The sequence below is a fragment of the Pocillopora damicornis genome, chromosome 5, assembly GCF_964200805.1.
Source record: "Pocillopora damicornis chromosome 5, jaPocDami1.2, whole genome shotgun sequence".
Classification (NCBI taxonomy): domain Eukaryota; kingdom Metazoa; phylum Cnidaria; class Anthozoa; order Scleractinia; family Pocilloporidae; genus Pocillopora; species Pocillopora damicornis.
This window is the reverse complement of record NC_142674.1, coordinates 6029417-6055546: the sequence shown is the minus strand read 5'-3', so window position 1 is coordinate 6055546 and position 26130 is coordinate 6029417. Positions and strand designations below refer to the sequence as shown.

The window sequence follows — 26130 nt, the reverse complement described above, 5'->3', positions numbered from 1 at the left end:
AGCTCACGTCAAATAATCTTCGTGATCTTATCAAGGCCGCCGGAAATAATTCAACGAACCAATCAGAACCCGAGGAGGAGAATTAGAGGCCGAGGCCAGTCGGTGTGAAAATAAGCTAAAGAGCATTGCAGATCCTAGGACAACATGACAAGTTGATAGCTTGTGTAGCCAATCAAAACATTATCGTAGAAATACCTTCACAAGCATATTCAGCCTGCGAACAGGCCCTTTCAGGATAATATCAACCGATATTCTCTTGGCCCTCATTATAAGCGCTTCTGGGCGAGCGTCAATTTAAAAATAGGAGACCTTAAGCAACGCAACGTCTTATGATGAAAATATTTAGTATCAGACTCTCGGAAAATCTCAACCCGCAAGCGGACAAACGCGCGTCCTGCAGCACTATTAACGAGGGCTGTTAGAACGCTAGAGAATGAAAAAAATTTAAAAAAAAAATTGACACAAACCAAGTAGATTTTGCACCATTTTTCTACCGACGTAAGGGACTTTTCGTGGAGTCATCCCGTTATGCTTTAGCGTCTCCCTCCCCTCCCCCGTCTACCGGGAATGAGCCGGGAGACGGGGGAGGGGACAAGTCAATCCCAAGGGTTAAAAGAGGGTAGCACTTTCTGACAGGAGTCATTCCAGCAAGCTCTTACCACACCATCCCTTGTCTCCAACATCCTTATCCGGGGGAAGGGCTAGACAAATTGACCCAAGGGATTGAAATAGGGCTAAACAGGATAAATCAATCGTCTGGAGAGATATTCGATATAAGGAACGTCACAACGATGCAAGACTCAGTTGAATTACTCTGAAGTCAGATGGAAAGAATATTTGCTGACCAACCGAACCTCTTCCCACTGCCCCATAAGCGGCTGTTTTTTAGCGTTTTTGAGCGTTTTATGGGCCAGTCACAAAACCCATGATTAAAACAAAACCACTTAGGGATCGAATGCATTTTTTTGTAGAAAACTCACAGTTAACCTTTTATTTTAACCCCTCTTCAACCTTCCAGACTCGACGAAATGAGTTCAACAAAATGGCGTTATTAGTGTAACATTTGTCAAAAGGTATGCCTAAATTTAGACAATCCTCTGATCGCGATTCAAAAGCGCTTTGTCCAAGGTAATTTAAGTAAGTTTAGCTAATCAGTGAGCATACCTCACCTGCTCAATACAAAGCATTATTAGCAGCTCTCTTCGTGCTGTCTTCCATGTAATCTCTAGTTTTTTGGAGATTAGATTGCAGACTTTCCTAATTCAAGACCTCATACGAACCCTTCGCATTACTGTAGAAGGAAAAAAATTTACAATCGAAGATGGAAAAACAACGACTAAATCTCTTCTTTTTTTTTGTTAATCAAATACTATCAGTAAAAATAAACTGTAATCTTCATTTATCATGGATTTACAAATTCACCCGACGAGTCTTATCAATGGTGCTTTTATAGAAGTGAGTGTAACTATCGCATAGAAACTTTCTTTTAAAATAAAGCAATAGCAATGAAAATTAGCTATAATCTTCATTTATCATGGATATACAAATACTTTACCTACAAATTGACCTAAAGAGTTTCACCAATAGTGTTTACATGGATGTAAGTGTAACTATGGCGTAGAAAATGTTAGTTTGTGCAATATAAAGTACGTACGTATGTTTCCAATTTGGTACTTATTTCATCTTTGTCAAATAAATCTGGTATGGCCTGAGATTCAAAGGAAATGACCAGCAGGCCAGTAACAAGTGAAATGAGCGGCCTAAAATGACAGCGCTGGTCCGCCATATTTCCTTCTGGTTGCCGATTGAAGATTACAACATCCTCTCACTGTTAGCCTTTCGTATCGCTTTCTTCTTTAGCAGTTATCTCCTTCATTTGGGCAGTCCAGTCTTCCATTTGGGTACCATAGATCTATGAGATGTCATAGAGAGGAGTAATTGGAGAAAATCTGTAGTCTTAAACGAGCAGTGAGTGTGTACAAACTCCTGTTGCGTGGCACGAACCGCTTTCTATACAAATGTAGATCGTGTTCCTTTTTGTAAAAACCGTTCTCCTTTACACCAAATTAAAATCAAGCGTCGGGACATCTAGACTGTCACATAAATAATCTTTAAAATGCTGTTCACATCACGAAGTTTTTTTGAGCCAAAACACGAAGTGAAGTGAAATGCCACGAAGAGACTTCGAATCGTACAATACCGGAAGTGGAGATTCTTCTTGTTCAGACTCTCCCGTGCACGCTTCAACCTGACCCCTTTTGAATCACGAATTTACCACCATACCGGTATAAGAAAAGAGTTTCAATATCTTTACCCTTTAACTCCCATGAGTGACGAAGCCAGAATTTCTCCTCACGATATCAACACAATATCAAGCAAACAAGTGATGAGAATAAAGAAAAATCAATTTGGGATTACCAGTTGATCCACTACCAAATTCTCCAAAGTGACATCATAGAAATTGTATGGCAAACAGCAAGGAGAATTACTAATGAGATCTTGAGAGTGAAAGGGTAAACCTTGTCTAATCAACACTTAATTATACTGATGTGTATCGACGATCCAATAAAAAAAAAATTACAAAATTACAAAATGAAGTTTGTCAGCTGCATACCTCAGACACAAACTTCAGTGCTTGTCGCCAGGTCAGCTCCTTCTCTGCTCTTGCTCCCCATCTGTACTCATATGCAGCCTCGTCACCTCCCAAAACTTTCTTTCTGTCCAAGTAACTAAAACAGTTGCAAGGAAAATAGCTTTTAGTGTGTTATATTAAAGTTCACAGGCTGTTGGAAAGTCAACCATGGTTTGATGCTACTCTGGTTTGAAGATTTAATAAATGTAACAGGGACTAACTAATCACTGCAATATATAAAAGGACCTCTTGTGCAGTGATTAGATCACCCCTGATGAAGGCACTAGACAGGAGTGTCAAAATGACGAGTCTATGAATTTAAACTTCAAGGTTATATTAACTAAATCTTTAAACCAGAGTAGCATCAAACCATGCTAGCTTTAGTGTGTTCTGTCTGAGTGGCAAAGATCATACACGTTAGGGCTGAACAGTCCAGGAATTTTATCAAGGGAGGAGGGGTCAACAAGTAATTCTCAATCAACACATGCCCCCATTCCTTTAACTCATGGTTATACAAAGGAAATCTGAAAATTGAGTATATGTAATTTTGTTGTTGCAAGAACACTGGTGTCAGATAAATATTACAGAATCCACAGGTCAGATTAAGGTGGGAGAGGGGAGGGAAGGGGGTACCTGTTACTATTGATTGTTGAGTTGTTATCACCTCCACCCTGAAAAAACCCCTTGAACTTACCATTGTCTCACAAATTCTTGCGATATGAGTTTTTCTGAATCACCAAACACTTCATGCTCTTTCCTAACAAATAACAAACAAATAAATGTATAAACAAATTATGACAAAAACCAAAACAAAAACCAAAACAAAAACAAAACATGCATAATGGAGATGGGGATGTAAGTATAAAATTCTGACCCTGGTACATATTTTGTAATGACCACTCGACCACTGAAGTTTTATGATTGTTAATCCCCACGGAATCAACAAGCGCTTTTCATTCAACTAATTTATTCCTGTTTTCTTGTCACCATATTCCCACCAATGGTGTAGCTCCACTTTGTACATATAAACCCACATACAACCCACAATTCCTCCAATCGCTCTGACGAAGGGCTAACGCTCGAAATGTCAGCTTTTTTACCCTTTATGGTGGCTAATTTACATTTTCAACTCAGTTGTTAACACTAAATTACCTGCTATACTCTCCCACCGACGCAGCACCACGGTTTCTTTAGAAACTTACCCCCTTTATTCAGAAAAAATGGCAAATATCTTTCCTTTCAACGTGCACTTACTTTGGTTCAATACCAAGCTTCTTCAGCATGTGCCAAAGTTTTGCTAAAAAGAAGCAAAATAATAATAATAAATAATAAAAACACTTATAGAGCGCTGTGATCACTAATTGCTTAAAGCACTGTATAACAATGATTAAACTATAAAATACAAAAGCTAATAGCTATTATAATGATATTAGCCAAACTACACTACTAAAAACTAGACGTCATAAGCCAAGCCAACCAGTGAAATAATTTGTTAACCCTTTCACTCCCAACCCAAGAATACGACCGACAATACAAAACAGCAAAATTAAGATCATTTCACAAGCTGTTTTCTGTACCAGAGAGTTCAACAGACAGTACAACCAGTGAAATAATTTGTTAACCTGTTCACTCCTAAGATCTAATTAGTATTTCTTCTTACTGTCTGCCACATAATCTTTTGATATTACTCAGGAGAATTTAGCATTGGATCAACTTAAAGTCCCCCAAGTTATATTCTGCTCTATTCTCATCACTTTCCTACTTGACATTGTACTGATATTGTAAGGAGAAGTTCTATCTTGGTCACTCATGGGAGTTAGAGGGTTAGGGTACACTTATGTAACTCTTGCCAAGCAGTACATGTACATCTATGGCACAACTCAGATTAATACACAACACCCTTAAGAGGAACTAGGATAATGATGAGGATGATAATCACAAAATAATAATGATTATATTGCTGATGACAATACTGGTGTTGATAAAGTAATTAATTGTATGGATGGGCTAATATTGACACCAGATATTCGACACTATTTACACTGAGATAGATCAAATTGTAAAATATTGATACCAGCAAGAAACTTCAAAGCCATTCCAGAGCGTTATTTATCTTTATCTCTTAGCTGCTAGGTCTGGTTATCACATTTGACTCATGGATACCACTATATATTTAAGTCAGTATTATTTTACATATTGTTATTGAATGACAAAAATGAATAAATAGATTCCCTGTTGCCATGCCTCTGTTTAACAAATAGTTTCCAAGTTGCCGTGCATCTGTTCAGTAATAGATCACAGATGATGTCAAAATGTGGTAAAAACAAAAAAGAGGCACACAAGGCACAGCCAAGTGCGTCACCGATGTTCTTACCACATTTTGATGTCCTCTGTGATCTATTGCTGAACAGATGCACAGCAACTTGGAATCTATTTGTTTTATATAATAAAGAATTAAAATATACAGAAAAAAAGTTTTAATGGTGATGTCATCTATACGTCTGTCCTCCAATAGATCATAAGTGAGAACCAATCAGAATGCATGCATAACTGAGCTTATTATATAATTAGTAATAAATCACAGATGACACAAAAATGTGGTAGGAAAAAGAAGGTGGCACAGAAAGTTGCAGCCATTTACTTCACTGATTTTCTTACCACATTATGATATCTACTGAGACCAATTACAGTACAGACCCATGGCAACTTGGAATCTATTTTTTTAGATGATAAAAAAGCAAAATTTTGTTAATAGTGACATCATTTACACATCTGCCCTCCTATAGATCATAAGTAAGAACCATTCAAAATGCAAGTATAACCCTTTACACCCTAACATCAGAATGCATATTCTCCATACTGTTCTCTATACATTTCCTGAAGTGCTGACAAAGAGAATTTGTTTAAAAATCAGGAGCTTTTTAAGTTGGTGATCATTTCCTTCATTCTCGTGACCTTAATGTTTGATTCAGGAGTGATATTGTAAGGAGAAATTAGAAGCTGGTCACTCTCTAAGGTTAAATGGATAATTCAGCTTATCATACTAAATGATGTAGACATCAGTAAGTTTTCCCGTCAGCCAAAAATACCTCAGTTGTACTTACATTCAGTGATCACATGATCACACATAAAAATCATGCCTAACACAACCATCAGCAGACCCATCTTGGGAAGATCATCTCCCCTAAAACACAAGTATCATAAAAGAAGTGAAGATATGATCCTCCTTGGCTGGTCTTCTATAAAACAGTATGTAAAAAATCTACCTCCCTGTAGCAATTTACTTCTCAGGGTAATGAGGATAGATGCACTAAACCTTTCACTTCCAAGATCTCATTAGTGACTCTTCCTACTCCTTGTCATGCAATTCTTATGTTGTTATTTCTGAGAATTTGGTGTGGGATCAACTAATGATCCCCTATTGCTATTCTCACCACTTGTCTTCTTGATAATGTGTTTATATAAAGTCTAGCTGCTATCGTCCAAAATTGTTTAGTGTTGTGATAAAAGCATGAAACTTGACATGCTTACTACTAATCCTGTAACATATCATTTCTGATACATTGTATTGATCCAAGCTAGGTTACACTCTGATCATGAGATCTGCACATGCCCCGAAATTGCCAACCCGGAAATGAGGCTGATAATGAAATCGTCTAGGAGCACTAAAACAAACTTGAAACTGATATATCAATAACAAATGATATATTGTGTCATTAATTGCCTTAAATGTGATCAAGTGTCCTTTCTTTCAATTTTGAGAATCTTGATTGAGGCACCTGTGCTGGAATATACTAATGGTTTATTGCACTGATGAAAGCCAAGCAATCCACAATCATTTTTATGTGTGGCCACATGCTGGCTTTTCATGTGTTTCTGACCTTGAAAAGGCCTTACATTTAGGCATTCCTTATTAATCAATACTGCACTTGCACTGTATTTTGTTAACACCCCCATCACCTGAAATGAATACTACTGTACATCTTGAGGGGGAGGTTGAAAATAAATCCATCATAGAATTATTGGTACTATACTAGAGAAAAGGGCCGAGGTACAGTGAGAATAACCATATATAGCCATTACAAACACTAAGATGTTGTTGAAAACTGTGAATTTACAGGAAAGCTTTTGAGATTGATATGAACTGAGTCAACTCAAAGTGTGAGTTTCACAAACTAGTTACAATTACCTCCACAGTTGCTCAATCCAGTGCAAGTTAGACTGACTTTTTGGCATTTGCAGCATCACCAACAACCTGTTTTGCTGCCTAAGGGTTAGGTTAAGTTCATTGTAGGAGTCCTTGGCTTGGGAGAGGGTTGTCTAGAAAGACACCCTATAACTATTATGAGCTGCCATCACCATCTCATCTTAATGCAGCAAAACAGGTTGCTGGGGATGCTGTGACTCACCACTAAGATTGACTACATCTTTAGCAAAGGCACTTTGAATGGCTGAGGTTTGCTCATGGTGAGTTTGGCTCTCATTGGTGAGAACTCTTCAAGCATTCTAGCCAGCTCTGATGCATAACCACCATCCATCTTCCAAGGGCAGCAGGGTTTTCAGTCAACCCACACATCAAAAATTATTTGTAACAAGATTAGTACTAAGCATACAAAGTTTCATGCTTTTATCACCAAAGTGAACAATTCAGTGTATGAACAATGCAGCTATTTTTCAGACAATAGCAGTTAGACTTAATATGATACAGACAAATTCAGTCTTAGTCATCCATGGGTAGTCATAAATGGTTCAGAGCCAAAGGGTGATACTTTGATAGATGACCAAATTCTCATAGCCAATTTACACAGAATTATAGAAGCATGGAAATAAGAATTACTAATTTTATCTTGGGAATAAGCGATTTAAATTGAATTACCAGTCAATTAGTTCATGCTGTTCTTCACTTTTGACACCATCCACTAAAATATAACCTCTTGACTTTCCTACATCAATTTCTTCCACTTCTATTCCAAAAACCTGCAAAAATAAAATGATGGTATCTGTTGAGGGGAGTGTTTGTGAAAGACACCTTGTCACAGCAAACACAAGGTCCTTACATGTCTAAGGTTATGGCATTACTGATTATTGAAAAGTATGGCAGATTCATTTTGAAAAGTGTATTATTTGCACATGAAAATCCCATTCCATTGGTTTTAAACCTTCCTTCAGTCATACAAATAAAAGAGGCTATCAGTTTCTAAGGAAACTGCTGTGCTATGTGTATGTTGGCTGGCAAGTGAAACAAATAATTTAATTATCAATTCTGAGTTGATGAGGGAAGGCAAACAGCCATAGGAAATTGGCAGTGACAGTTCTCAATCAGAACAAGTCAGACTGAATCCAGAGATATTCTGATAGAAACAATGCTCTCTACAAAATGTATTTGTATACCTTGTTTAAGTTTTTCTTGGCATGGTCAAAGATTTCATTAAAAGATTTGGCATGTTCCTTTAGCACATTCTTGGTTATATCTGAAACAGTTATAGATCACATAGGAAGAGTTTAGTACAAGGAGTCAGTATATTCATGCTTAATGATAAGAAAAATAGTCATAAAATTAGAAAACAATACAGAAAGATGCTTGCAAAGGTAAAGACTTTTACATCGTTCCAGGCTACTGAAAATGATAACACAATAATGTAGCATCATCCCACAAATCTCCCCTATCAAAAATATCACTGTTAGGGTCTACAGTGATGGTGACTACATTGTGAAAAAAATAACAGTATTTAGTATGATGGCAAGCTCAAAACTATTCCCTTGATAATTTGACCATCACCTCTTTCTTAATCAACACTTGAGCTCCATCTTTCTCCACACATCTCTTAGTCCTTCACACCCTAACATCAGTATGCATATTCTCCATACTGTTCTCTATACTTTCACTAAGGTGTTGACATAGAGAATTTGTCTGCTGATCAGGAGCTTCCTTAATTGGTGATAATTTTCTTTATTCTCATAACCTTAATATTTGACTGAAGGGTGATAATGTAAGGAGAAATTAGAAGCCAGTCACAGTTATGGGTAAAAGGGTTCAGTTGCCGTGAGAAATAAAAAATTAAGAACTGGACAATCACTGGTCAGAGTCCTCTTTGAGTTATGTTACGTTGTGGACCCTACATGCAGCGAGGATTGACCCTTTAACTCCCAGAAGTTATTAACTCACAACTTCTCCCTATAATATCTGTACATTATCCAGCCACCAGGTAATGAGTATACTCAAACATATAAGGAAGAAGTTGTTACCTTAATCTAACACCAAATTCCTATAACCTATTTACAAGGAATTGTGTGCCAGTTAGAAGGGAGAATTAACAATCAGATCTTGGGAGTTAAAGGGTTAAATTTTGCTGCTGCTCGTAAATGATCTGCATGTGGTTTGAAAATCTTGTAGATGGTCTACATTGATCAAGATTTTCATGTTCACATTTTGAGACAAAGGTACTGCATCTTAAATATGTACCTCCACGTTTGACTGGATACTTTTTCCTGTCTGTGAACAATAAATACCTAGCAACATCAGATGTCTGTAAAAAAATATCAACAACAACAAAAAGAATAATTCAAAACATTCTATACATGGCAAAATAATGTGGCCAAAATCAAATGCACATAATGGAGAAAACAAGAGAGAGAGAGAGTTGACAAATGGACTCCGCATTACCAATCCCAGATGATGTTATAATGTGATAGGATCAAAAACATAGCATTCAAGGAGCAGCCAAGTATGTCAATGATGCTCTTACCATATTTTGGTTTCATCTGTGATCTGTTACTTTCCAGATCCAGAGTAACATGAACATGTTGTTTTACATGATACAGAAAGCAAAATGTTGTCTGTTGACATCATCTATGCATCTTCCCTCCTGTCATGAGTAAGAACCATGAAAGTGTGTGTATATTGCAGCTCATCATATGAAGACATTCAGCATACCTTTCTCTTCAATTCTTCTTTGGAGAGTTCTTTGTGGTTTTGTGTTTTCTGACTCTGAGATTTTCCAGTCTGTGTACAGTCAACCTCTTCTGTTTCATCGTCATCTACTAGCTGGCTATTGGATTCAACAGAATTAAAAGACAAATAAGACGTAACTCTAAATCGTCGCAAAACGCAAAAGTGTTCACTTCCTTAATTTGAAGTTGTCAGAGCTGGTTGTAGGTAGCTTGCATGGTTCATTAAACACACTAGGACGGGGAGGACTTTTATTTTGAACTTCTGCATTCCACAAGAGCCTTCCTCGTGGGAGAACAAATAGAGAAAAATTTATCTAGTATTTAACCTAGACGTACCTTGCACCACGTCCTCGCGATTGGCTGGGCGGCGAATCTTCCTGTAGAAATGAAACACCGCATTTTACATCCCATTTCTAAGCAATCAACAAAAGTAAAGCTCATAACGTACCTCTAGCTCTTCAATTCTTCTTCTTTTAGTTTTATCCTTCGCTTTGGGCATATTTTTTTTGGTAAAATCCTTCCCTTGAACTGTGGGGGAGCCACAAATTTTTAGGAGAGTCACACAGACGTTATCATGTTTTTCCCGCTCTCTTCGCGCCAAACACACGCTTGCGCCTGTCATCCTACCAATCACTGCTGACATGAGCCCGAAAGTTTGTTCCCAGTGCATCTAATTAGACGATGAAACTCTCGGCGATTAAGTCACTGACGAAAACACTCTCAGAGGTGATTTAGCTGTTTCTAACAAACGTTGATTAGAAATGGCTGTAGTCCCTAGAAAAAGGAATGTCATTAATGACACAACACCGATGATGTGCACAATCGAGGGAATTGCCAAGAAAGACCATGTGGTAAGAGTTGTATTACATTACAGCTAGCCGATAATGTGGAGCGCTTAGTACTGTTTTCCAATCATATTTGCATGCTTGATATATTTTGTTTTCCTTGTTGGTTTACCTCGTAGGATTATATTATGAAAGTGCAGAGGGGTATCAACCAAGAAGACTCGTGGCAGGTTTGTTAAGCTTTACATATTTGCAGTTTTAAAATTATTTTCAGTAATCGCCGGGTGTAGATTTTCCGGGTATTAATAAGATGTGCGACTCGACCTCTGTGGAGATTTGCGTCTCGTCATCGATCGAGATGATTAAGCGGAATTTTTTCCCAATAATTCAGGTTAACACGTTTACCAACAAATATTTTGTGATTGCTATTTCAATCACACAAACAACCACAGGATCTCGCTTCAATTTATTTCAATTTATCACGCCTGAAATTCCGAAAACTCCTTCGAAACTGTAACAAGCCCTTAATATACAACAGATTGCAAGAATTAATTGCAAAGCTTGTCCGATGTACAAATGGAAGTTTATTTTGAATTCAGATGTGGTCAAAGATATAGAGACAATTATTAAATTAAATCAATTATTAAAATTTGTTTTCTGCTGTTGAATAACATTTTGAGAATGAATTCGAAATGCTAAGTACTGATGCGATGTTTGAATGAAAGATAACATTTCACTGATAAAGGGGGAGATGGTTTGGGTAAAATTACAGAGTAACTATTGCTTTTCTAATAATCAAATTATTTTTTTTCCAAGGTTGCACACCGGTATAGTGATTTTGTCACTCTACAATCAACCCTAGAGGTTTGTTACTTCTCTTCTTGGTTCAGTGCATCATTATGTAATAGCTGGTTCCAAGAAAGGAACGATAACCATGTAGAATGAATCCATACACACTGTTACATCTCTAATAATGTACATGAAAAATTATGCTCTTCTGATTGGGTAATAACTAATGCATTTTCATGTAACACAAGTGCAAAGTTATAACACAAGTGCAAATTACAAAGAACATGTCCATGGTTTCAAAATTTTCATCTGTCCTACCTTCCTGTGATGTTTTGTCATGTACATTATTAACAAGTGATAACATGATTTCTCTGGCAATTTGGTGTAATAAGCACCACAGGTAGCCCAAGCTCCAGCTGTGGGACAATCATCTTGTGTAATAAGAGTGATGAGTCATGGTGAAAATGCAAGAGTTTGTTTGGGAATATTTATGGCTGCTCTTAGGAATAAAAAAATATAGTCCAATTCTTGCTAAGAATACCCCACCTTACTTTGACAGTGCATTACTTGTTTTGTGACTGCTTACTTTGTTGCAAGGAGCTTATTTGAGTAAGTTATGGATTTCTAGGGTTACTACTCTAAAGAGAAGTATACACTCAATTTCTGAATGCCAATCCAAGAAGCTAAAAATCCAGGCTCAAAATGACTGGGTGACCTAAATCCAATGCAGAATCCAAGCACATATACTGTAGTTTAATTTCAATTCACTACCAACTCAATATTCTTCATGAAATGACGCTAAGCTGCAGTTTGCTTCCAAAATTTCCAGTTCAGAAGTTTTTAATGACCCACATACTCATTCACCATGACACAAGACAGTGAAAAACTAGTATGGTAACCCTGCCTCCTTTGCAAACTGAGCCTCACCAGGGACCACACTGACACTTGACATCAACAAATTGATGAAGTGACGATGTGGTTGTAAATATTCCCATACAGACTCTTGTATTTTTGCCATGACTCTTATTTTACAAGATGATCATCTCACAGCTGGAGCTTGGGCTGCCTGTGTAAGCACTACAATGTTTTTCAAAGAATACATATTGCACTTGCCCTGCGCGCTTGTGCAATTTTTGTTGTCTTTGAAAAATTTACTTATGATTATTAACACCAAATTGCAAGAGAAATCAAGTTATAACCTATACTAACTTTGTGACCATTATCAAATTAAACTAAATTTCAAACTCACAAGAATACTTTTTCTAGTCAGAAAACAGAGGGATGTTAACACATCCAGAATAGGATCTTCTGGATTTTCTTTACCTCTTTTATAAGAAATGAAAATTCAGCTTTCAAGATCCTATTCTGGATGCCATAACTGATAAAATTATTTATCAGGTTACATATGCAAAATGTAACTCTGGTTTTTCCACCAGGGTGATTAAGAATGTCTGTCGACAGGCAAAAGTTTTTATGTTCCTATGCACCTGTGTTCCTCTCCTTAAAGTTTCTAGACTCAGCCAAAACAGCTCATTGCTTTAAATTAAAGGAGTCATTTGTGCAGTGGCCACTTGCAACCTAAACTGAAAATACAGATGAAATACAACTGTAATTATTTACCTCTAGGATTCAATTTAGTGCCATCCTTCCGATGAGTGCACCCTCTCTAGTATGCAACCCCTTGAATTTGATTTAATTTTTTAATAAGAGCCCCTGTTCTAACAAGTGCCCCTATTGGTTAACCACAATCATTCAAATAAGCTTCCCTATTTTGTTTCCTTGATCGCCATCAGCTAGAGTACACTTTCAACCATTTTTAATAATTAGGCAAATATTCTCTGTACATTTTTTTACTTTTACAGTCTTTGATATTGTTCCTTTTCAAATAAACATAAAAGCTTTGTTTCAAACATTCTGTAGTTTGTTGAAAAAGAAATAACTTCCCTTTCCCTATTGATTCATTCATGTTTTGAATGATGATGATGTACCCGGTAAAAACAAAGTGAACGCATACAACACACTAAACTGATGATGACAGGAGTTATGGTGAAACATGTCTAAAAAAATGCTTTTGTGAGTTTGAAATTTATTTTGTTACACCCTTTTTTTTTATAATTATTTTTTATTGTTGTTAGTATCATCCATATCACCAACTTTTTTATCTTGTAATTACATTTACTATATTTTACTGTACCACTGCTTTCTTTTCTTCTTAGGTCTCAGGTATTGATCTTCCAATGCCCCCAAAAAAGGTATTTGGCAACATGGATGCAGCATTTATTGCAGAAAGACAGCAAGGTCTTCAGGTATGGAAATACAGTTCCAGTAGCTGTTGTCTGATCTAAAAATGTAGAGGGGATTTGATATCTTAAAAAAAAATTTACTGTCTAATGTGTGGATGGAAACAGGGGGGCAGGAGCATTGGAGATGAGAGAGGAAAGGGTCAGTGGGGAGGGGGGGGGAGGCAGGCAAATGTTGTTGACCCTTTGTACCCTAACATGGGTATCCATATTCTCCATACTGTATCTCTATACATTTTGTTCTGTGCTGACAAGGAGAATTTGTTCACATATCAAGTACAGTGTACTCTTCTAATTGGCAATTATATCCTTTGTTCTTACTGATTCAGTAGTGATACTGTATTGAGAAATTGGATGCAAGTTACTCCTAGTCATGTGAGGATTAATGATAGGGTTGACTTGGATGCATCTCATAAACAAAAAAAAAATCAGATAAGAGGGAATTTGAACAACTCAGTATTTTGGTAGTAATTTATTGATATTGTTGGTACAGCTGTGTGGAATTGCAGTTGGACTGTGGGGTCAAGTCTTATATTGTAGTACCATATCTTCAAACCCCATTGATAGCTATGTTTGTTTCGCTGTACACGTACATGTATGTTATAATAATTTATCCCTTTAACTCCCAGAAGTGATTAATGCATAACTTCTCCCTCTAATATCTCTACATAATATCCAGCAAACAGGTAATGAGAATGCTCAAACTCATTAGGTAGGAGTTCTTTTCTTGATCAAACAAAAGTTTCTCATAACCAATTTCTAAGGAAATGTGAAGCAGTTAAAAGGGAGAATTATTAATTGTATCTTAGGAGTGAAAGGGTTAAAGAATTGGTCCATGCTAAGCATGCGTATATCTAGTTAGAGTTGCACACAGGTAGTTAGGAGAGCTTGACTGGAGCATAAGAGTTGCTTGAGGTGCAGCCAAGAGCAACTCTAGCTTCTTGAAAGTTTTGAGTCCTTGTGGCTAGACTTGGCGGAAACTCTCAGCTGAAGTGAAACTGCACATGTCATGTTATGGATGCATGGCCATGCAGTACATAAGGAATTTTTTACCATAGCAGCTCCCTAGGAAATAGTTAGGCCTTGTATGTGGGCTATGTTAAAAGAACAGATACACATGTCAACTTTGTAATCCAGATACATGCTTGGATCACTATTTTTCTTTCAGAATTATATCAACTTTATACTGGCCCACCCAATGTTAACGAGACACATTTCCGTGAAGAGATTCCTGGATCCCGCAAATTATTCACATGACTTTCAAGGTAGATGAGTAATTAACTTGTCCATTTTGAAGTGCATACATGCACAGCGTTATCTTAATATCTTCACTTTTTTTACACCCTCTAATGCGAAATTTCATTGTCAAAGCATCAAGTACTGTGCACTATATTTTTAAAAAGACAATTTCTTGCTAGCATTTTTTCAATCAGGTATTGGTAATCATTAAGTATTAATTAAATAATTTTTAACTTACCATATTTCCCTACAGAAACAGCCATGCAAAATGTAGCCATGTTCTTACGGTCAGTCCCCAATTGGGAAATAGTTGAACCTTTACCTGATGTTGGTGAGTTTTTTTTCCATTTCTAAAGAATTGAAAGAAAAAGACATTTTGTCTGTTCAAATTATGTTTTTTTTAATACTAAAAAGAAAGGTTCCTGTGATGCCACCTTATCATGTTATGGATTACAACAGAATTGTTTTTCATTCATTTCTTTGTTCTTGCATCCCTCAGGTTGGCGTTTAAGGAAGCAGTTTTTCTTGATAAAGCCCACAGATCCTACAAAAAAAGATGTCAGGAACATTCTAACCTGGGTAAAAATTTTTGCTGGTTTTTACTGTAATTGTCAGAAATAAAAAACCTTCATGGTAATCTATATGATTTTGATTTTAATTTTCTTTCTTCTTCTAGACTGACTATGGTCCTGAATTTAGTTTGGATGAGAAAGATCTAGAAGCTATCTTAAAGTTATTGACCTCTTTACAGGTATGTATACTTCATTTCTTATTTTTTGCTGTTAAGAAATGTTATACTCAATGAAAATATTTCTCACTGACTGACTCTGGAAACTGTATTATTTAGCATGTACTCTGTCTAGACTACCCTCAAAAAAATATTGCTGTTCAGAAATTATGTTCAGTACCACTCAAAAGAAAATTGACAGGTTTTTTTTTGAAACTCAATCCCTGATCTCTGAAACTATTGCAAATCATGAATTGAGAATTGAAGCTGGAGGATTGAGGATATGAGGATCAAGGATGAAGCCACTTAAGGTGTAATGTCTCTTTTGAGGACCTCAATTTGCATTTTTTTTTTTTTTTAGGAAAAAGATAAATGGAAGAAAGATATTTTTTTATGGATCTCACTTTTCTGTTTTTCAGCATCCTTACATATACCCCCCTTCATTCACCACATGCAATTCAGAAGGAGTCATAGCTGTTCGTAATTTTGTCCCAAATGGAACACTTAGAGACTGTCTCTGTAAGGTACATGCATTTAATTGTTTGTTTGTTTGTTTGTTTTTGTTGTTTCTTTGCAAGTGTTAATTGCCTTTGGGAATCTTTGTTGCTGTGATTGTATTTTTAAGTATTTGTTGCTTGAATGTTACAGGCCAGACCAAAGCTTAATCAACTAAAGAAATATGGAAATCCAAAATCTAGAGCTGTTTTACATGAACAGAACATTCAGCTGTTTGGAAGACAAATTCTAGAGGTATGTAACAGCAAAAAACTGCTATCTTTCCAACTGGAAATAATGCTGTTTATTAGATTGCAGCAGTAGTGGTAGGTTGAAACTAAAAATATAAACAAGAGTTAAGTTAATTGATTGAGATAAGCAAATTATAAATGAAAAATTAATGCAAATGGACCAAAATGGAAAAAAAAAACCCAATATTGATAATGCCTAATATATTACTGCCAACTTGACTTCTAAAACAGAGAGTGGCACCAGGCACGACATCATGTAAACTGACTTAAGAGGTGATTATGCATGAAAGTAACTGGCTTTAAATATAAGAGGGCTGCAATAGAAGAGAGCTGTGTGATATGAGAAATGTGTGAAAGGTGTAACTGACAAAGAAAAAGGCTAAAACACTATCAAGGAGGTACAGTGTATGGGGAAAATAAATAAAGAAATAAATCGCATGGAAACAACTTAGCGAGTGCTTTGATCTTACAAGGTGAGAGAAAATTTATTCACAATTCTGACCTTGGGCTATTTGCAAGTAACAGCATGTGCTAATATAACAGAAGCTAACTGTAGTCTGTGTTCCTGTTTGTTATTTCACAGGCATTAAAGTTTTTACATGATAAAGGAATTCCCTATGGTAAGCAATGCTCACAGACTTGTCTTTGGAAATGCAATGGAAATCTTTTTCCTTTTTAAACATATCTTGAATTAATCTAGTACAAAAATATGTGCAGTTGAAGCATTAGACACAAGGTTGTCTGATTTTGGCTGGGGACTTCAGAGTGAGAGATGCACCTTGAAGCCATAATGTAGGTCATTTGCAATGTGTTTGGGGGAAGTCACTTCAATTGCACAATGCCTCCCCCCTGTTCCTCCAAGGGGATGAATGCAAACCTGACAAAATGCAATAAATAGTATCTTGTCTATAAATTCTTGCACTCCCTTGATCCAGATATCAATTCTTAACACTGTGTGCTATACATTTAATATGGATTTAGCTCTGAGGAATTTGGTGTTGAATCAGACAATAATTGATGTGTTTCTTTCTTCTCAACACCCTTCTGCCCAAAACTGTATCAGAACTGTAAGGAGAAGTTCTCTTTTGGTCTTTGTTGGGATCAAAAGAGTTAAGGGAAGTAAATTACTCTTAGTGGCTTCATGTTAACCCTTCAACCCCCATGAGTGACCAAGACAGAAATTCTCCAAACAATATCAATACAATATCAAGCAAACAAGTAATGAGAATAAAGAAAAAGATCAATTAGGGGATTATTAGTTGATCCAATACCAAATTCTTCAAATTTACATCACAAGAACCATATGGCAGACAGTAAGGAGAATTACCAATGAGATCTTGGGAGTTAAAGGGTTAAAGACGAGGATAAGCCACAGCAGTTGTGTAATTCAGTCCCCAATGTGCACTTCATATTTTACTTGTCAAATGCAAGGTGCCAGGCCTTGAAATATATCTCCTACATCCACAGGTCATTTACATTCAGGAAATATCGTTGTGGAAGGAAATATTTGTAGGTAAGTCTTTGTGCAGCTTGTATCAAAGTATCCAAAAAAAAAAAAAAGAATCTGTTTAACCCCTAACTTCCACGATCTGATAGTTAATTCTCCCCTCAAGGTGCTCCACATTTAATTAATTACCAGAAATTTAGTGCTAGATCAAAACAACAACTTCTACTGAGTAAGTTTGAGTATTTTCATGACCTTTTTGCTGGGTAATGTTTAGATATCATAAGGAGAAGTTACATGTTATTCACTTCTGAGAGTTGAAGTCCTTGGTTAACTTCTTAACCCTTTAACTCCCAGATCAAATTTGTATTTCTCCTTACTGTCAACCATACAATTCTTATGATGTTAGTTCAGAGAATTTAGTGTTGGATCAACTAATTATCCCCAAATTGATATTTTTCTTTAATCTCGTCACTTATCTGGTTGATATTTGTTGATATTGTAAGGAGAAATTATGTCTTGGTCACTCTTGGGAGTTGAAGGGTTAACAGACCCTTCTTTCATCTCATTTTTTTCCTAACAACAAATGATATCTTAGATCTTTCAGTTCAGGGTTATTGGTGAACTAGGTCTTTCACGTACCTCTTCGTGCTTGCTTAATTAAGATGTATATGTCGTTCGAACCATTATCTCTACGTCTACACTCTGGGGCAAATATCACCTTTTGAACAAAATTAAACTGTTTTTGGATTGCTAAATGTTATAATATTCTAATTAAATCACAAGAATTCGTAAAATAAAGGTTTCGTTACTCTGTCTTCTAATTTCAGATTACTAGAAATCGAAAATGGTCTCTTGGGCATTCCATCAATTCACAGACATCGTTACGTTCCCATGAAGAAAATACAGGTATGAAACTTTTACACGAAACAATTTATTTGCTGTTTAGTTCTGCTCATATTTTACCGAAATCTTCCCCGATTTCCGTGTTAAGATTCTTTTGATAAGACGCTCCCTAGTATAAGAATGTCGTATCAGTTTTGGTCAAGACTAAATTTCTGGCAAAAAAAGTTGTTTTATGTATAATCTAATTGAATGTGCACCAATGAAGAAAACTTACCGGTAAAAATGACGATTAGTTAGGAGACGGAATCTAGTTATGAAATGAATTTTCTTGTGAAGATGAAGTCATTGTTTTCATGCATTTTATTTCAATGCTGTAGGAGAAGGAATCAGAAGATGTTTACTGTTTCGCACATTTGTTGTACGAGATGGCTTTTGGTGAAGCACTGCGAAGCAGTACACTTCAAGATGTCCCTCCAAACTGTCCATTACAACTTAGTAAGAGTCGTTTAACAAATTCAAGTAATCTTGTATGAAATAGGTATTTTAGTTTTAAAATAGGCTAGTACAAGTACCATATTTTCCATAAGCGTCTGCCAATGGTACAATGGGCTGCTTTACCCGTAAGTTGCTGCAAGGTTAAACCCTAACACAAGAGCCTGCTTCCAGGCCGAACAGACGGCGGTAAGAGGTCTTGCAGGTGGTGGTAGACCGCTGTCAATCTGCTTTTATTGAAACCCTTAGATGAGACCTACAGTTCTATGTAGTACTAAGAGTGATTTTCAAAAGAAGATCGAAAATGATCGGTTACAGCTTCGGTTTTGCTTTACTTCGCTCCGTGATTGGTCCAAAAAGCTCGCGCCAACTTCTCAACCAATCAGGTTTGAGACTCAACCCAACCGCGCCTTAGTCTCACGCGTTTTCCCGCGCTTCAGTCAGTTTGCTTGTTTATACGATAGTTCTCATTGGCTACTTGATGATACTTTGGATTTATGACACTCATTCTGAACATTGTCCATTAACAAAGCTGAAGGTAATTGATCGGATACTTTTGGTGTGTAGTCAAGAATCAAATCCTTTAAGTGACCCTTCAAGTGCTTGTAGTGGTAAATTAATGCATTGCTCGTGTTTGAATATACAGGATCAGTGTTGCTATCCATCCTAAATGACGAGGCGTGTAACAAGACAGGACTTCCGACTGTTGCTGATCTTCTTGCGAATCCGTAAGTGTGAAAACTGTACCTGTGTTCCTGTGACATGCGTGGAAGAGAACCTATTGTTTTGTTTTTCTGGGGTTGTTTTTCTGGGGTTGTTTTTCTGGGGCTGTTTTTCTGGGGCTGTTTTTCTGGGGTTGTTTTTCTGGGGTTGTTTTTCTGGGGTTGTTTTTCTGGTGGTGTTTTTCTGGGGTTGTTTTTCTGGGGTTGTTTTTCTGGGATTGTTTTTCTGGTGTTGTTTTTCTGGGGTTGTTTTTCTGGGGTTGTTTTTCTGGGGTTGTTTTTCTGGGGTTGTTTTTCTGGGGTGAGAGAGGAGCAGGAGAAGGAGAGATCCTTGGAGCAAGAATGAATGGGAAGAGTACCTAAGTTCGTTTCCGGGATCTCTCTCTCTTCCCTGTGGTGAGGTGTACCGTAGCACTTATGTCCTCTTATTGTAGATATGTCCTCTGACGTAATGTGATACAGGGGCCAATCATATACTGTGATCTATCGAGCGACACGCGGCTTGGGACTGGTTAAGAGACTTCGTTGTAGTTCTGTCTTCAAGCAAAAGTACTCATTTAAGGGGGTCGGGATAAGTGGAAAATTTGACCAGTATTTTCCGGTAACAACGTATGAGCAACCTCCAACTGATTTCAGGAAAACTTGCTATCCGCATGTTCATTGCGAACCAGATACACACACATTACTTTCTTTGAAGTTCTATCGTTCCTTCGTTAACGCCGTGTGAGAGATGGGCAAAAGAAGGAGAGTTCCTGGGAGCAAGAATGGATGGGAACCTTTAGTAATTAAGTCTAATCCCTTGCTAATTGAAGAGTGTAATTTTCAACTAAGTAGAGCTGTAATTCGTGTCAAATCATTCCCTTGTTTTCCAGATTTTTTGCAGCCATAGACTTCCCAGCTGGTGATAAGCCTCAACTAAAGGTAAATTTAATTTTCTAGCTCGGAACGTTTGAAATAGTCCAAAACTACTCTTTCTTTACTTCAAACCGTGATTGGTGTAGACAGCTCACACAACTCTCTCGAATTAACTCTGACCAATCAGATGCAAAACTCAAACTAGCAGCGACTTGGTCACTCGCGTTTCTCGCGCTTTTGGCAGCTTACGTGGCTTTTCTTTGAGCTTTGATTGGTTAGTTTTGTTTACTTTTTTTTCCTGATTGGTCGTTGCTATTGCTTCAGATCTGGTTTTTACGAAAAACCGATCCAAGGAACATTAAAGAAACAAGAAGTACATTTGTGGAACATTGATGTTTGGGATGGTAAAAACGCTTGTGAGCTTGGTCAAAATACTGGGAAAATGGACGTTTTCATCAAATTTACTTAAGTTTAAAGAACAAGATGTTTCTGAGCGAAGTTCAGTATTTGCAAAAGAATAGGAATTTAGCTGTAACTGGTTTCTTATCAATGGTCAGTACGTACTGAATTTTCTTCGGTGTTGATCATATTGTTTTGTCTTATCCTTGTAGATTCCAAGTAAATTAAAAGAAGCCTTAAAAACAGCCAAAGATCGAACTGAATCTAAACTCAAGGAGGATCAAAAAACGGTAGAAATGACTGCTGCTTTTTAACTATAGGGACATTAAGCAGTCAGGACGGCGACAAGGATGATACGTCCATATTAAAGTGAATTTAAATTCTACTTTGAAAGTCTACGAATGACTGGATGTGTTGACCATCTCTAACGGCACCAGACCTCATCTTTAAAAATTTTTGCGAGCTGCGTTGGTCTTCGGGTTTCCTTTTCTCAGATCACGCAAATTTTGCTGATTTTGGCGTTCTTGTTTTGCAAAGGACAGCTTTGAAATTAATAATTTTAAAATGCACGTGCTCAGCTTATTAAATCGTTTGTTTCGCCACGTGCTCGTTGCCGTCGCCGTCTTGGTGTGCTTAAGGTTGTCAATAATAATGCTATGCAAGGGAATAAGCAAAGTTACTTGCATTAAATGGCTCTTCGTTCACTGTTTTCTACAGCTGGAATTACATTAATTTTTTGTAGTGATGGTTTTTGTGGAGGGAGAATTATTGGATTACCCGGAGAAAACCCTTGGGGCGAGGAAGAAAACCAACCACAACACAGCAGTCAACAGCAGGGCATGCGAAAGGGGATCAATATTTGCCTGGCTGTGCGTTAGTTTTCCGTGTAAATTTCCAAACGGGAAAATCTTAACAATCCACCAATCTTATGCAGAATATGCCAAAAAATCGCACTTCACTCTGGAATCTTGGAATCGAACCTGGGCTTCAAAGGTGACCCGGGTTCGATTCTAGTTTCTGAACAATGCATTGCATTTGATTCAAGGACTCGTAACAAATGTAATCTTTGTTTCTACGCATGAACGTGCGATACGATAATTTTCCTTTCATTTTTCTCTTCAGTTACGACAGTTCCGGAGAGCATCTAAAGCGCATGCTTACCACATGTCAGAGGAAGAGAAGAAGAAGAGAAAGAAGTCCGCAAAGAAGGTGGAGATGATTTCTTGATCTTTTGTTGTGTTATTTTGATGTCTCTTAACCAGCACTTGTCAACATTGAGTGTCGGCGTTTTTTCAAAATAACAAATTGTGATATTTATATTTAAGATAATAAACTCTCTAACTCCCAGATGTGATTAACTTGTAATTTCTCCCTCTAATATCTCTACATCATCCAGCAAACAGGTAATTAGCTTACTCAGACTTTTCAGGTTGAAGCTGTTATCTTGATCTAACAGCGAATTTTTGTAACTGATTCACAAGGAAATGTGTAGCAGCTAGAGAGGAGAATTAACAATCAAATCATGGGAGTCAAAGGGTTTTTATACTTTCTTCCATTTACTGCTTACTATAGATAAATTGATGGATGCTCATCATAATCATAAAAGCTGATTAATTGTTAATTTAATCGACCTGCTCTATGGAAAGGTTGGTTTCCAGTTGTCCTTTTTTTAACGAGATGAAAAGTAGGCACACAAGGTGTTTAATTTTCATTTTATTATTATCATTATTACTATTATTATTATTAGTGCTAGTATAATTTTTTACAGGAATAGCATGCTAGCATAGTGGTCGGAATGCATTATACAGATTGTGTTTAGTGTAGGTAAAGTAGAGGATCGTTGAAGTGTATCTGTTGAATAGGAAATATGAAAGTTACAAGTAGACGATAATATTCCTTTTGTTACAGATATGAATATATACTATTTTTGTTGTTGTATTTTTACAAGAACTATCAGGTGTTAAATTACCGTCATACTTTCATTGTGAATAGATTTTAAGTGTAGATAATAAATGTCAGAATGTGAAATTTTTTAGAGTCAGGTCGCCCTCTTTCGAGGAAGGTTTTGGAATGTCACGCAACGCCTTGTGACATTCTAAAAACAAAGGAGGAAAGCCAGCGATACGTCAGTGAGCCAGCCAGTTAACGAATCAGTCTTCAAGCTAGCCAGTCTGTGTGTTTACATATTCTTGAGGTAGTCAACTAAACAGAGCCAGCTAGTCTATGACTCAGTTTAATATACTGATCTGTGAAAAGGGTCCAAATGTCAGAGGTAGATTAGACCAAAAACAGAACAGAGTTTGATAGCTGTGTATTAACCATCCGTCTTAAAAAAAAAAAAATAGGTAAAGATATCGCCGCCACAATCATCATTTATCGTCATTGTTATTACATGTATAATTTTCATCATCAAAGTCTTTTTTGTCAGTCGTGATTTCTCCACTTCCTTTCTGAACTAACGTTTTATTCAATTTCCAATGTTCAGTCATTTTCCTTGCCCTCACTTCATCTCCATGGCAACGTCTTGACTTTCGGCCACATTAACATGCTCACCCTTAAATTTGTCTCTACGATCATAACCGCACCCCCCTCCCCCCCATTTGCTTCCTTCGTCTCCTCTCTTGTCACCCTTAGATTTGACAATATTGATCTTGTTGTTATCATCATAGCTCCACAAAATTCGCCCTTTCCCCTTGTTTCTTTTGCGTTTAATGGCATCTTTCAACTTTTCACAGGCTTATTCATGATCGGTTTCTTGTTTTATTTTGTTTTTTGTCCGCACAAAACTTTGCCTCACCCACTCCTCCCTTACCCATCGTTGTTTATTTCCTTTCCCCGCAGTTGCAGAAGGAGGCATCCCTATCGGACGCAACACAGACAACAGGTAACAAACGTTTATCAACCTTCTGTGAAGATTACATGGGTCTTGAATAACTAAAGCATTCGTAGTAATTTCATTTTGACTTTTAATTTGACCACGGTTCACCGAATACTGTCACTTCCAAGAACTCGAGGGTCTCGGTGTTTAAATCCACGTGGTGTGGCCTCAAGCTCGCAGTGGCAAAGTCACCATTTCAGTCGTGCAGATTTCAGCCGTTTCCCTCCAATTTGAACGGTTTCATCCTAATGTAGATTGCTCCGTCCACTTTTTTTTCCTGCTCCGTCTGATTTTGGAAGTTATCTTTGGATTTTTTCAACAAATCTTGGAGATGTGAGAGAGCGCAGGGCGATTTCAATTCAGTTTTTACTGAGCAATTCGCCAAATGTTACCACGGTATTGCTGCTTAATCACTAGAGGTGCTAGAGACTAACTGAAAATCATTTCTTGATTAGCACGCCCGCCATCCTCTCCTTCGCCTGCTCCTCGAACTCAAACTTCTGGTACGTTTAAAAGCTTCTTTGTAGTTTAGATTAGCTTATTTACACTGTGTTTAGGTCCGGGTTTACACGTTAATGAGGTGTTATATTGCAAAAAGATCATTAGAATTACTGTTGTTTGTTTTCTCTGCTCGACCGTAAAAAAGCTAAAATTCACAAAGAAAATCTAGTGCCACGCCTCGTCTCGCCTCGTCTCGTCTCAACCCACCCTCTTCAAATATCTAAACAACTTGAATTCCTTATATGAATTACCAATTAATGAAAATGTTACAGCATATTATACCCAGGAAAATTAACTTAACACAACTTTTGTTGGCATAATTCGAAAACTTTTGCTGTTATTCAATTTTAACTCAACTTAACTCTGGTTTTGTTTTCCTTTTTTTGTAGCCATACCACCTCCGCCCCAGGCCCCCGTGCCACCACCTCCACCTCCTTCCCAGCCTCCTGCTCAGAAAGCTGCCCCTCCGCCAAAATCATCAGAACGAGGCGCATTATTAAGCTCCATCTGCGATTTTAAGAAAGGCAAATTAAAAAAGGCTGAGACTAATGACAAAAGCAAACCCAAATTATAGGGTGGTACAATTTAATATCATCGCTTGAAACCAACTGGCCAAACTGGTCCATTTATAAGGATAATTTGGCTATCACTCCATATTTTCTTCTCAAATTCTGTTCTCAAGATTTAACATGACATAAATTATTGGTGATTATAATAATGATGTTAACAGCAAAGATGTAAAGTCCCCAAGAACATTTTTATAGGTGTGTTCGTTTTTTTTGTAATGTGTGATTTGGTTTTGTTCTATTTTTCGAAATATTGTTATCACTATTATTATTATAGTTAATATTATCGTCAATGTTATCGTTCATGTCATATTATTTTTCACTATGATTGAATTGCCTGGTGGAGAAGCTCCAATGATAAGCGCCCGTTGAAGATCAGGAAAGGTGTTAGGTATCAGTTCTAAGATTAGATATTATATTTTCATGATACGTTGAACAAATTGTTTTTTTGTTTGTTTGTTTTGTTTTGTTTGTTTTTTTTTATGGCAGTTAAAGCTGACGCAGCGTAACAAGGAAAACAAAAATATCAAAATCAAAGAAAGGATGATTCTGCTTTATTATGTAAAGTGGCATGCCTCAAGAATTGATTGTTAGCACCAATTACGTTAGACGCAAATCTAGAACCTAGCCGCGAATAGGAGAACAATCTTGCTGTTTTAAAAAATTAAGAAAATGTGATCTAGTTTAGTGGCAGCCATTGTGGATCTTATTCGATGTATGTTCGAACAATGCAAAGTTATTTATCTTTTTAATAGTGCATCTGATTTATCCTGTGACTGTGAAAATCTTCTTTTGTTTTAGTGTCCAATAATTTCCAAATCCCCTTAGCTTGAAAGAAATGCTTCAATGCTGTCCAATGTCACATGTTTACAGTACGTATAAAACTTATTTACGATTAACAAATGCTCTAGTTCCATTCGCAATGTCACGTTCGTTGTGTGCGAAAAGCTTTTATGGTCATTCCAGTTACTTTTTCAGACTCTCTCTCATTCTCGTTCCCATAGCTCAATGGTTTTCTCTAGCCGATTGGACCTTTGGACGAGAAACCAAGGGACTTTGGGGACGGGAGTGGTTCTTTTTGTAAAGGAAAGAGAGGGCCTGGGAACGAAGTTGTCTTAATTATGCACACGGTAGTAGTAATAAATGCTAAAAGCGCTGAAGATGCTGAATGTGAAAAACTCGATTTTTAGTACAAGTGTAACCAAAAAATTTATTAATTAAACGAAAATTAGAAATAAATAATACGAATGATTTAGTT

General features: G+C 36.9%; 2 protein-coding genes across 2 annotated transcripts; one reads left to right on the top strand and one right to left on the bottom strand.

The window, feature by feature from the left end:
• Nucleotides 1-960: 960 nt before the first annotated feature.
• LOC113682985 (non-structural maintenance of chromosomes element 3 homolog) lies at nucleotides 961-10197 on the bottom strand. Its single transcript, XM_027200189.2, has 11 exons — nucleotides 10032-10197; nucleotides 9920-9960; nucleotides 9567-9681; nucleotides 9096-9159; nucleotides 8024-8103; nucleotides 7509-7609; nucleotides 5737-5816; nucleotides 3887-3929; nucleotides 3327-3389; nucleotides 2615-2729; nucleotides 961-1912 (listed from the first exon to the last, which is right to left on the bottom strand). The coding sequence occupies exons 1-11, from the start codon at nucleotides 10080-10082 to the stop codon at nucleotides 1832-1834; spliced, it is 834 nt and encodes a 277-aa protein (XP_027055990.2). The 5' UTR covers nucleotides 10083-10197; the 3' UTR covers nucleotides 961-1831.
• A 38-nt stretch (nucleotides 10198-10235) lies between these two features.
• On the top strand, nucleotides 10236-26111 carry LOC113682986 (PX domain-containing protein kinase-like protein). Its single transcript, XM_027200190.2, has 21 exons — nucleotides 10236-10434; nucleotides 10548-10598; nucleotides 11185-11232; nucleotides 13374-13463; nucleotides 14626-14722; nucleotides 14950-15027; nucleotides 15196-15275; nucleotides 15373-15447; nucleotides 15843-15947; nucleotides 16072-16173; nucleotides 16753-16789; nucleotides 17637-17682; nucleotides 18444-18522; nucleotides 18837-18954; nucleotides 19598-19679; nucleotides 20546-20594; nucleotides 21140-21217; nucleotides 22050-22136; nucleotides 23769-23811; nucleotides 24261-24308; nucleotides 24696-26111. The coding sequence occupies exons 1-21, from the start codon at nucleotides 10345-10347 to the stop codon at nucleotides 24878-24880; spliced, it is 1668 nt and encodes a 555-aa protein (XP_027055991.2). The 5' UTR covers nucleotides 10236-10344; the 3' UTR covers nucleotides 24881-26111.
• The last annotated feature ends 19 nt before the right edge of the window (nucleotides 26112-26130 follow it).